We start from the raw sequence: 13,325 nt of genomic DNA on the forward strand, positions 1-13,325 counted from the left end.
TTTGGAGCAGAAGGTTGAAGCTCAGCTTTATTTAGTTGAGGGCAACACCAGGCAGGGGCACACAGACAGACACCTTTAGTAGGCCGGAAAAGCCTATTGCATTTTTTAAAATGGTAATTTGGAGCAGAAGGTTGAAGCTCAGCTTTATTTAGTTGAGGACAACACCAGGCAGGGGCACACAGACAGACACCTTTAGTAGGCCGGAAAAGCCTGTTGCATTTTTTAAAATGGTAATTTGGAGCAGAAGGTTGAAGCTCAGCTTTATTTAGTTGAGGGCAACACCAGGGAGGGGCAGAAGCCGTTAGTAGGCCCTAACCAAAGTTGAAGGCCAAATGCAGTTTAATTTCTGATACTATAGGCCGAAAGCCAGAAGGTGGAAGCTCCGATTTAGACAGTGGAGGACAATTTGAATTAGGGACTGCAGACAGACTTAGTAGGCTGTCCCCTGTGGACCATGCATCCACCACATCAACCCATTGCGCCGTAATGGACACGTAATCTTCCGTGGCCATGCCTACAGGTCCATGCGTCTGTTGTCAGGTGCACCTTTGTACTCACAGATTGCCAGAGTGCATGGACAATGCGGTCTTCTACATGCTGGTGGAGGGTTGGGATGGCTTTTCTCGCAAAAGAAGTGTCGACTGGTTAGCTTGTAGCGTGGTACAGCGTAGTCCATCATGGCCTTATTAATAGTAAATAAAATATATAACTAGGCTCTATGAACTTTTAAATAGGTTCCAGGGGTACACGGGCAGCATTGGTGTGGTCAGTGGAGGAGTATTGCAAGTAGGGGCTGCAGACAGGCTATCAAAGGCCTAAAATAACAAACAGTAGGCAGTCATGGCAGTTTTACATCGGTTACATGGATACACAGGCAGGCACTCCAGGCAGCATTGTGGTCAGTGGAGGAGTATTGCAAGTAGGGGCCGCAGACAGGCTATCAAAGGCCTAAAATAACAAACAGTAGGCAGTCATGGCAGTTTTACATCGGTTACATGGATACACAGGCAGGCACTCCAGGCAGCATTGTGGTCAGTGGAGGAGTATTGCAAGTAGGGGCCGCAGACAGGCTATCAAAGGCCTAAAATAACAAACAGTAGGCAGTCATGGCAGTTTTACATCGGTTACATGGATACACAGGCAGGCACTCCAGGCAGCATTGTGGTCAGTGGAGGAGTATTGCAAGTAGGGGCCGCAGACAGGCTATCAAAGGCCTAACATAACAAACAATAGGCTCATGGCAGTTTTACAGCGGTTACATGGATACACGGGCAGGCAGCTTGGTGGTCAGTGGAGGAGTATTTAAAGTAGGGACCGCAGACAGGCTTCAAAGGCCTAACATAAGAAAATGGGCTGGCTGTAGGCACTTTATAATTGGTTCCAGGGGTACACGGGCAGCAGTGGTCTGGCCAGTGGAGGACTAGTGGAAGGAGGGACCGCAGACAGGCTTCAAAGGCCTAACATAAAAAAACGGGCTGGCTGTAGGCACTTTATAATTGGTTCCAGGGGTACACGGGCAGCAGTGGTCTGGTCAGTGGAGGACTAGTGGAAGGAGGGACCGCAGACAGGCTTCAAAGGCCTAACATAAAAAAACGGGCTGGCTGTAGGCACTTTATAATTGGTTCCAGGGGTACACGGGCAGCAGTGGTCTGGTCAGTGGAGGACTAGTGGAAGGAGGGACCGCAGACAGGCTTCAAAGGCCTAACATAAAAAAATGGGCTGGCTGTAGGCACTTTATAATTGGTTCCAGGGGTACACGGGCAGCAGTGGTCTGGCCAGTGGAGGACTAGTGGAAGGAGGGACCGCAGACAGGCTTCAAAGGCCTAACATAAAAAAACGGGCTGGCTGTAGGCACTTTATAATTGGTTCCAGGGGTACACGGGCAGCAGTGGTCTGGCCAGTGGAGGACTAGTGGAAGGAGGGACCGCAGACAGGCTTCAAAGGCCTAACATAAAAAAATGGGCTGGCTGTAGGCACTTTATAATTGGTTCCAGGGGTACACGGGCAGCAGTGGTCTGGCCAGTGGAGGACTAGTGGAAGGAGGGACCGCAGACAGGCTTCAAAGGCCTAACATAAAAAAATGGGCTGGCTGTAGGCACTTTATAATTGGTTCCAGGGGTACACGGGCAGCAGTGGTCTGGCCAGTGGAGGACTAGTGGAAGGAGGGACCGCAGACAGGCTTCAAAGGCCTAACATAAAAAAATGGGCTGGCTGTAGGCACTTTATAATTGGTTCCAGGGGTACACGGGCAGCAGTGGTCTGGTCAGTGGAGGACTAGTGGAAGGAGGGACCGCAGACAGGCTTCAAAGGCCTAACATAAAAAAATGGGCTGGCTGTAGGCACTTTATAATTGGTTCCAGGGGTACACGGGCAGCAGTGGTCTGGCCAGTGGAGGACTAGTGGAAGGAGGGACCGCAGACAGGCTTCAAAGGCCTAACATAAAAAAACGGGCTGGCTGTAGGCACTTTATAATTGGTTCCAGGGGTACACGGGCAGCAGTGGTCTGGTCAGTGGAGGACTAGTGGAAGGAGGGACCGCAGACAGGCTTCAAAGGCCTAACATAAAAAAATGGGCTGGCTGTAGGCACTTTATAATTGGTTCCAGGGGTACACGGGCAGCAGTGGTCTGGCCAGTGGAGGACTAGTGGAAGGAGGGACCGCAGACAGGCTTCAAAGGCCTAACATAAAAAAATGGGCTGGCTGTAGGCACTTTATAATTGGTTCCAGGGGTACACGGGCAGCAGTGGTCTGGCCAGTGGAGGACTAGTGGAAGGAGGGACCGCAGACAGGCTTCAAAGGCCTAACATAAAAAAACGGGCTGGCTGTAGGCACTTTATAATTGGTTCCAGGGGTACACGGGCAGCAGTGGTCTGGTCAGTGGAGGACTAGTGGAAGGAGGGACCGCAGACAGGCTTCAAAGGCCTAACATAAAAAAATGGGCTGGCTGTAGGCACTTTATAATTGGTTCCAGGGGTACACGGGCAGCAGTGGTCTGGCCAGTGGAGGACTAGTGGAAGGAGGGACCGCAGACAGGCTTCAAAGGCCTAACATAAAAAAATGGGCTGGCTGTAGGCACTTTATAATTGGTTCCAGGGGTACACGGGCAGCAGTGGTCTGGTCAGTGGAGGACTAGTGGAAGGAGGGACCGCAGACAGGCTTCAAAGGCCTAACATAAAAAAACGGGCTGGCTGTAGGCACTTTATAATTGGTTCCAGGGGTACACGGGCAGCAGTGGTCTGGTCAGTGGAGGACTAGTGGAAGGAGGGACCGCAGACAGGCTTCAAAGGCCTAACATAAAAAAATGGGCTGGCTGTAGGCACTTTATAATTGGTTCCAGGGGTACACGGGCAGCAGTGGTCTGGCCAGTGGAGGACTAGTGGAAGGAGGGACCGCAGACAGGCTTCAAAGGCCTAACATAAAAAAATGGGCTGGCTGTAGGCACTTTATAATTGGTTCCAGGGGTACACGGGCAGCAGTGGTCTGGTCAGTGGAGGACTAGTGGAAGGAGGGACCGCAGACAGGCTTCAAAGGCCTAACATAAAAAAACGGGCTGGCTGTAGGCACTTTATAATTGGTTCCAGGGGTACACGGGCAGCAGTGGTCTGGTCAGTGGAGGACTAGTGGAAGGAGGGACCGCAGACAGGCTTCAAAGGCCTAACATAAAAAAATGGGCTGGCTGTAGGCACTTTATAATTGGTTCCAGGGGTACACGGGCAGCAGTGGTCTGGCCAGTGGAGGACTAGTGGAAGGAGGGACCGCAGACAGGCTTCAAAGGCCTAACATAAAAAAATGGGCTGGCTGTAGGCACTTTATAATTGGTTCCAGGGGTACACGGGCAGCAGTGGTCTGGTCAGTGGAGGACTAGTGGAAGGAGGGACCGCAGACAGGCTTCAAAGGCCTAACATAAAAAAATGGGCTGGCTGTAGGCACTTTATAATTGGTTCCAGGGGTACACGGGCAGCAGTGGTCTGGTCAGTGGAGGACTAGTGGAAGGAGGGACCGCAGACAGGCTTCAAAGGCCTAACATAAAAAAATGGGCTGGCTGTAGGCACTTTATAATTGGTTCCAGGGGTACACGGGCAGCAGTGGTCTGGTCAGTGGAGGACTAGTGGAAGGAGGGACCGCAGACAGGCTTCAAAGGCCTAACATAAAAAAATGGGCTGGCTGTAGGCACTTTATAATTGGTTCCAGGGGTACACGGGCAGCAGTGGTCTGGCCAGTGGAGGACTAGTGGAAGGAGGGACCGCAGACAGGCTTCAAAGGCCTAAAATAACAAACAATAGGCTCATGGCAGTTTTACAGCGGTTACATGGATACACGGGCAGCTTGGTGGTGAGTGGAGGAGTAGTGCAAGGAGTGTCTGTCCCAGTACTCCCAAAATATAAATAGATGTTAATGTCTCGCAAAACAACCAAAACAAAAAAAAAGGTGGCATACTTAGGTACAGGGGTGGGCTCATCTGCTGAGTTTCTGACATAGTAATTTGGCAGTAACTATTTAATGGTGCCAATATAGGACACAGACACAGACTACTTTAAGTTGCATCATAGATGTCTACAAATTTGTATTGTCAGTGCCAGACATTGAATGATGTCAGCGAATAGACTAAAGATTGGTGGAGCTGTGCGACATAATTTTGCATGTGGTAGAGCACATTTTGAGCTGGGGTAGGGGGGAACTCTCTAGAGGCCGGCGGGACCGCCCCAGGGCCCCTCATGTTACAACGGTGTGTCTGACGTTGGGTGCGCACCACCACCGCCAGAGACACTACATTGTACTATGAGGGACCCAGTAGCAATGCCGTCAACCAAAAGCGAGCACACCCACCTCTTCAGACAAACAGCAGTCTCACGGGTGCTTGCGCCAAGTCGCGATACCACGGCCCCGTGTGGGGAGTTTGGCCATTTAGGGAGGTGTAAACATGTCGTATGCTGTACAATCAGCTGCAGCAAATTAGACATTAGAAAAGTAATTCACAGGCAAGAGCCTTTCATAGGAAAGCTAGGTGTCGGCCGGGCAAGGTGGGGCAAAAGATTTCGAAATCCAGTTGTGGTTCATTTTAATGAATGTTAGATCGTCAACATTTTGGGTAGCCAGACGAGTCCTTTTTTCGGTTAATATTGAACCTGCAGCACTGAATACTCTTTCTGATAGGACACTTGCTGCCGGGCAAGCAAGCTCCTGCAATGCATATTCTGCCAATTCTGGCCAGGTGTCTAATTTGGAGGCCCAGTAATCAAATGGGAATGACGGTTGAGGGAGAACATCGATAAGGGATGAAAAATAGTTAGTAACCATACTGGACAAATGTTGTCTCCTGTCACTTTCAATTGATGCAGCAGTACCTGTCCTGTCTGCGGTCATAGCAAAATCACTCCACAACCTGGTCAGAAAACCCCTCTGTCCAACGCCACTTCTGATGTGTGCACCCCTAACACTCCTAGTCTGCTGCCCCCTGGAGCTCGTGTGAGAACGATCACGTGCGCTGTGTGCTGGGAATGCCTGAAGCAAACGGTCAACAAGAGTTGATTGTTTGGTTGCTAATATTAGTTCCAAGTTCTCATGTGGCATAATATTTTGCAATTTGCCTTTATAGCGTGGATCAAGGAGGCAGGCCAACCAGTAATCGTCATCGTTCATCATTTTCGTAATGCGTGTGTCCCTTTTTAGGATACGTAAGGCATAATCCGCCATGTGGGCCAAAGTTCCAGTTGTCAAATCTCCGGTTGTGATTGGTTGAGGGGCAGTTGCAGGCAAATCTACGTCACTTGTGTCCCTCAAAAAACCAGAACCCGGCCGTGACACGCAACCAATTTCCTGTGCCCCCGGGAAAGGTTCGGCATTAAAAATATACTCATCCCCATCATCCTCCTCGTCCTCCACCTCCTCTTCGCCCGCTACCTCGTCCTGTACACTGCCCTGACCAGACAATGGCTGACTGTCATCAAGGCTTTCCTCTTCCTCTGGTGCAGACGCCTGCTCCTTTATGTGCGTCAAACTTTGCATCAGCAGACGCATTAGGGGGATGCTCATGCTTATTACGGCGTTGTCTGCACTAACCAGCCGTGTGCATTCCTCAAAACACTGAAGGACTTGACACATGTCTTGTATCTTAGACCACTGCACACCTGACAACTCCATGTCTGCCATCCTACTGCCTGCCCGTGTATCCTCCCACAAATAAATAACAGCACGCCTCTGTTCGCACAGTCTCTGAAGCATGTGCAGTGTTGAGTTCCACCTTGTTGCAACGTCTATGATTAGGCGATGCTGGGGAAGGTTCAAAGACCGCTGATAGGTCTGCATACGGCTGGCGTGTACAGGCGAACGTCGGATATGTGAGCAAAGTGCACGCACTTTGAGGAGCAGGTCGGAGAACCCAGGATAAGTTTTCAATAAGCACTGCACCACCAGGTTTAAGGTGTGAGCCAGGCAAGGAATGTGTTTCAGTTGGGAAAGGGAGATGGCAGCCATGAAATTCCTTCCGTTATCACTCACTACCTTGCCTGCCTCAAGATCTACTGTGCCCAGCCACGACTGCGTTTCTTGTTGCAAGAACTCGGACAGAACTTCCGCGGTGTGTCTGTTGTCGCCCAAGCACTTCATAGCCAATACAGCCTGCTGACGCTTGGCAGTAGCTGGCCCATAATGGGACAACTGGTGTGCAACAGTGTCATCTGCCGATGGAGTGGTTGGCAGACTGCGTTCTGTGGAAGAGCTGTAGCTTCTGCAGGAGGACGAGGAGGAGGAGGAGGAGGGGGTGCGAACGCCTACAGCCAACTGTTTCCTAGACCGTGGGCTAGGCACAACTGTCCCTAAATTGATGTCGCCTGTGGACCCTGCATCCACCACATTCACCCAGTGTGCCGTGATGGACACATAACGTCCCTGGCCATGCCTACTGGTCCATGCATCTGTAGTCAGGTGCACCTTTGTACTCACAGATTGCCTGAGTGCATGGACGATGCGCTGTTTAACATGCTGGTGCAGGGCTGGGATGGCTTTTCTGGAAAAAAAGTGTCGACTGGGTAGCTCGTATCGTGGTTCAGCGTACTCCATCAGGGCTTTGAAAGCTTCGCTTTCAACTAACCGGTAGGGCATCATCTCTAACGAGATTAGTCTAGCTATGTGGGCGTTAAAACACTGTGTACGCGGATGCGAGGATAAGTACTTCCTTTTTCTAACCAGAGTCTCATGTAGGGTGAGCTGGACTGGAGAGCTGGAGATCGTGGAACTTTCGGGTGTGCCGGTGTACATGGCAGACTGAGAGACGGTTGGAGACGGTATTGTTTCCGCCGGTGCCCTAGATGCAATATTTCCTCCTACAAAACTGGTGATTCCCTGACCCTGACTGCTTTTGGCTGGCAAAGAAACCTGCACAGATACTGCCGGTGGTGCGGAAAATGGTGGCCTTACAGTGACGGAAGGGATGTTGCGTTGCTGACTAGCTTCATTGGCCGAGGGTGCTACAACCTTGAGGGACGTTTGGTAGTTAGTCCAGGCTTGAAAATGCATGGTGGTTAAGTGTCTATGCATGCAACTAGTATTTAGACTTTTCAGATTCTGACCTCTGCTTAAGCTAGTTGAACATTTTTGACAGATGACTTTGCGCTGATCAGTTGGATGTTGTTTAAAAAAATGCCAGACTGCACTCTTCCTAGACTCGGATCCCTTTTCAGGGATTGCAGACTGAGCTTTAACCGGATGGCAACGCTGTGCTCCAACAGGTTTTGGCTTTGACACGCGTTTTGGGCCAGATACGGGCCCGGCAGATGGAACCTGTTGCGATGTTGATGCCTGCTGCGGCCCCTCCTCCACCTCCGCTTCTGAACTACTGCCGCCTGCACCCTGTTCCCCCAATGGCTGCCAATCGGGGTCAATAACTGGGTCATCTATTACCTCCTCTTCGAGCTCGTGTGCAACTTCGTCTGTGTTACTGTGTCGGTCGGTGGTATAGCGTTCGTGGCGGGGCAACATAGTCTCATCAGGGTCTGATTGTGGATCTGTACCCTGAGAGGGCAATGTGGTGGTCTGAGTCAAAGGAGCAGCATAGTACTCTGGCTGTGGCTGTGCATCAGTGCACTCCATGTCAGAATATACTTGTAATGGGCATGGCCTGTTAAATGTTTCACTTTCTAAGCCAGGGACGGTATGTGTAAAGAGCTCCATGGAGTGACCCGTTGTGTCGCCTGCTGCATCCTTCTCTCTTGTTGTAGTTTTTGCTGAGGAGGACAAGGAAGCGACTTGTCCCTGACCGTGAACATCCACAAGCGACGCGCTGCTTTTACATTTACCAGTTTCGGAAGAGGAGGCAAAAGAGCTAGAGGCTGAGTCTGCAATGTAAGCCAAAACTTGCTGTTGCTGCTCCGCCTTTAAAAGCGGTTTTCCTACTCCCAGAAAAGAGAGCGTTCGAGGCCTTGTGTAGCCTGACGACGAAACTGGCTCCACAGCTCCAGACTTAGGTGGAATATTTTTATCCCCACGACCACCTGATGCTCCACTACCACTACCATCATTACCAGCTGACAATGAACGCCCACGACGACCTCTTGCACCAGACTTCCTCATTGTTTTAAAATCTTAACCAAAGTAACTTTATTTGTTGCTGTCAAACAACTTACACGGTGAGCTATAACTTCAGTATGATTTCAATATCCCTTAACAGGTTGGTGAGACCACAAGGAAAATCAGGCACAATGTTACACACTCTGTTTTCTGTGGCACAAAATCACAGAGATGACACACACGCAGGACTGTCACTCAAGCACTAATGTCAATATTAATCTCCCACCTAATTTATTTATTTTTTTTTCTCAGGGAGACTTTAGAAACCAAATAATATAAAAAAAAAAAAAAAAAAAAAAAAGGCTTTCTATGGCCCACAATTAGAGAGAGAGAGGTGGCACACCCAGGAGTCAAGACTGGCACACAAGCTGAAAGGGCAATATTACTCTCCCACTGTTTTTTTAAGTTTTTTTTTTATTTCAGGGAGACTTTAGAAACCAAATAATATTAAAAAAAAAAAAAAAAAAAATAGCCTTTCTATGGCCCACTGAATGAGAGAGAGAGGTGGCACACCCAGGAGTCAAGACTGGCACACAAGCTGAAAGGGCAATATTACTCTCCCACTGTTTTTTTATGTATTTTTTGTTTTTTAAGGGAGACTTTAGAAACCCAATAATATTTAAAAAAATAAATAAATAGGCTTTCTATGGCCCACTGAATGAAAGGGAGAGAGGTGGCACACCCAGGAGTCAAGACTGGCACACAAGCTGAAAGGGCAATATTACTCTCCCACTGTTTTTTTATGTTTTTTTTTTTTTTTTCAGGGAGACTTTAGAAACCAAATAATATTAAAAAAACCAAAAAAAAAAATAGCCTTTCTATGGCCCACTGAATGAGAGAGAGAGGTGGCACACCCAGGAGTCAAGCCTGGCACACAAGCTGAAAGGGTAATATTACTCTCCCACTGTTTTTTTATGTATTTTTTGTTTTTTAAGGGAGACTTTAGAAACCCAATAATATTTAAAAAAAAAAATAAATAGGCTTTCTATGGCCCACTGAATGAAAGGGAGAGAGGTGGCACACCCAGGAGTCAAGACTGGCACACAAGCTGAAAGGGCAATATTACTCTCCCACTGTTTTTTTATGTTTTTTTTTTTTTTTCAGGGAGACTTTAGAAACCAAATAATATTAAAAAAACCAAAAAAAAAATAGCCTTTCTATGGCCCACTGAATGAGAGAGAGAGGTGGCACACCCAGGAGTCAAGACTGGCACACAAGCTGAAAGGGCAATATTACTCTCCCACTGTTTTTTTATGTATTTTTTGTTTTTTAAGGGAGACTTTAGAAACCCAATAATATTTAAAAAAATAAATAAATAGGCTTTCTATGGCCCACTGAATGAGAGGGAGAGAGGTGGCACACCCAGGAGTCAAGACTGGCACACAAGCTGAAAGGGCAATATTACTCTCCCACTGTTTTTTTATGTTTTTTTTTTTTTTTTCAGGGAGACTTTAGAAACCAAATAATATTAAAAAAAAAAAAAAAAAATAGCCTTTCTATGGCCCACTGAATGAGAGAGAGAGGTGGCACACCCAGGAGTCAAGACTGGCACACAAGCTGAAAGGGCAATATTACTCTCCCACTGTTTTTTTAGGTTTTTTTTTTTTTTTTCAGGGAGACTTTAGAAACCAAATAATATTAAAAAAAAAAAAAAAAAATAGGCTTTCTATAGCCCACTGAATGAGAGATAGCACACACAGCAGTGACACACAAGCCCTGACTGAGGCCAATATTTTTCTCCCACTGATTGATGTAGTGTTTTTGTGTTGAGGTAGAATTTAGAACACAAATCACGGAAAAAATAAATAGGCTTTCTATGGCCCACTCAGTGAGAGATGGCACACACAGGGATGGCACTGTAGCAGAAATGCCAATCTTAATCTCCCACAAAAAAAAAACAAAAAAAACAGGGACTGTCCTACAATTACTATCTCCCTGCAGTAATCTAAGCCAGGTATGGCAGGCAGCAATAGGAGTGGACTGATGCACAAATTAAATAAAAAGTGTGGACAAACAAAAAAGATAGCTGTGCAGAAAGGAAGGAACAAGAGGATATGTGCTTTGAAAAAAGCAGTTGGTTTCCACAGTGGCGTACACACAGCAATACAGCTATCACGGAGCCTTCTAGGGCAGCCCAATGAGCTACAGCGCTGAGGGGAAAAAAAAAAAAAAATAGCTTCCACAGTCCCTGCACACCGAAGGTGGTGTTGGACAGTGGAAATCGCTGCAGCACAAGCGGTTTGGTGGTTAGTGGACCCTGCCTAACGCTCTCCCTGCTTCTGACGAAGCGGCAGCAACCTGTCCCTAAGCTCAGATCAGCAGCAGTAAGATGGCGGTCGGCGGGAACGCCCCTTTATAGCCCCTGTGACGCCGCAGACAGCAAGCCAATCACTGCAATGCCCTTCTCTAAGATGGTGGGGACCAGGATCTATGTCATCACGCTGCCCACACTCTGCGTTCACCTTCATTGGCTGAGAAATGGCGCTTTTCGCGTCATTGAAACGCGACTTTGGCGCGAAAGTCGCGTACCGCATGGCCGACAAGCACAGGGGTCGGATCGGGTTTCATGAGACGCCGACTTAGCCAAAAGTCGGCGACTTTTGAAAATGATCGACCCGTTTCGCTCAACCCTAACTGGGAACTGTTGTTACCAGCCTCAGAATGCGGACCATACAGGAGCGATAGTACTGATGAAACACAGGCAGGACCACAAATAAACATTTACATCCATGTATCTTATAGGTGACATCTTCTCTGATTGAAATCATTCCCATCCCTTCTATCTGCATATAATACAGACGCCAAGCTGCTCATCTCTTCAGACTTCACTCTTCTTTGTCTTCAGCTGTACATCCCCACACTGTGCCATTAAAAATAAAAGTATCACTATACTGCCCCATGAATAAAAATGTCTCCTATGCTGTGCCTCTGAATAAATAATTTCTTGGCTTACTGCACAAAACATCCCCCCACACACTGCCCTTCTCCATAATATCCCAACACGCTGCCCCTCTCCAAAATATCCCCCATACTTGCCCTATGCAAAATATCACCACCACTGCCCCTCTCCAAAATAAATCTCACACTGACCCTCTCCAAAATATCCCTCCACACTGTCCCTCTGCAAAATACACTGCTTCTCTCCAAAACACCCCCTTTCCCCTTCCCCCCGACACACACACAGCCCCTCTGCAAAATATGCCCCTTCATGGAATGCTTACTATTGCCTGCGCCATCTCCGCTCCCTCTGCTGCACTGCGGTGCTGATGTGTTGACCTCATCACGCCGCTGCACGTTGGAGCCAGGCCTGACGAGCGCTTCTCCGCCCCTGTCCTGGCACCCAAGTGTTCAAATGTGTTCTTGTCTGAAAGACGCAAATACATTTCAATATAGGAAGAAAGGAGCTGATGTCTCCCAGACAGATCCGTGGGACGCAACAAACCGTTTCGTGTGCAGTCCTAAATTAAAGGAACATGACTAAGTTTTCCTTGCTTCCCTATCCTTCACAGTACCCAGATCTTAATCCTATGGAAAATCTCAAATGGGCTGTTCAAAGTGTGTCAGTACATACTTCAACTTTAAGGAGCTATCCTGTCCACATTTCCTGGTTAAACCTAAAGTATGACACTACAAATCACTGCAGTTCTAAAAACCAAAGGAGGGCTGACTGTAAGTTGGTGGTCTCTCAGAAAGTGGCCATTCAGTGTATATAACATTTTTATTGCACTATTTAGTAAATGCATTTTGTATATTTAGTGCTTATTTAAGAATATTAGGGAATTTGGGAAATATTTTTAACTTGCTCCACTATGAGTCCTCTTTCTTGAGTCACTGATGAATTAAAAATAACTCTCTGCCTGTATAGTTGTGTAATGCGAAGCCGTGACTGAACTTAAGTAGTTAAAAGGAAGGGACAATTTCACCACATTTCTTTATGATGTCACTTTGTATGCAAGGATCACATTCTGCAAGTCTGCACATTTTATTTTTATATGAGCTTTGTCAGCAGGACTGTCTGTCTGATATCCATCAAATACTAAGAACAAGGAGCCTGCGGTGTCACTGTCCGTAATCTGACAAGATCAAACACAAACAGACCAAAAAAAAAGCACATTTGTGTTCCATTTACCTGGTACTTTATGTACAAAAACATCTTACCAGCCAGATGTTAAATGCATACTACTGGAGAAGAAGGGATACAGGACCCTGTACATTCACATTCTCACAATATATTATTTTGAACAGCTGACATGTGCCCGGAACAGCCGTGGGTGGAATCCTTATCCACTCGTGGCTATTAACCCATTAAATTCTGACAGCGGCATTTAACATGCGCTTCCGGCAATTGCTCCGGAAATCCGCCCATCGATGACCCCCATCACGTGATCGCGGGTCACTGATGGGTTGGCATGACAACCAGAGGTCTCCTGTAGAGATGAGCGCCACCCGCTGGAGACTATTGAAGCATGCAAAAAGTAAAAAAAAAATGTTTTAAAAAATATAAAAAAAATAAAAAATATATAAAAGTTCAAATCACCCCCCTTTCGCCCTATTCAAAATAAAATAAAAAAAAATCAAATATACATATATTTGGTATTGCCGCGTTCAGAATCGCCCGATCTATCAATATAAAAAAATAATTAACCCAATCGCTAAACGGCGAAATGAGAAAAAAAGTCGTAACGCCAGAATTACATTTCTGCATCATTAAAAACGTCAGCTGGGCACGCAAAAAATAAGCTCTCACCCATCCCGAGATCA

General features: G+C 47.3%; 1 protein-coding gene across 1 annotated transcript in view; it reads right to left on the minus strand.

Annotated features, from left to right (window-relative positions):
* Nucleotides 1-11,860, minus strand: part of CRYBA4 (crystallin beta A4) — a 227,314-nt gene extending 215,454 nt beyond the window's left edge. Inside the window, exon 1 of the mRNA XM_077295345.1 lies at nucleotides 11,786-11,860. Coding sequence (XP_077151460.1) covers nucleotides 11,786-11,845 — 60 coding nt within the window. The 5' untranslated portion in view covers nucleotides 11,846-11,860. The remainder of the gene's footprint in view (nucleotides 1-11,785) is intronic.
* Nucleotides 11,861-13,325: the final 1,465 nt, after the last annotated feature.

This window comes from Ranitomeya variabilis, chromosome 1 (genome assembly GCF_051348905.1).
Source record: "Ranitomeya variabilis isolate aRanVar5 chromosome 1, aRanVar5.hap1, whole genome shotgun sequence".
Classification (NCBI taxonomy): Eukaryota; Metazoa; Chordata; class Amphibia; order Anura; family Dendrobatidae; genus Ranitomeya; species Ranitomeya variabilis.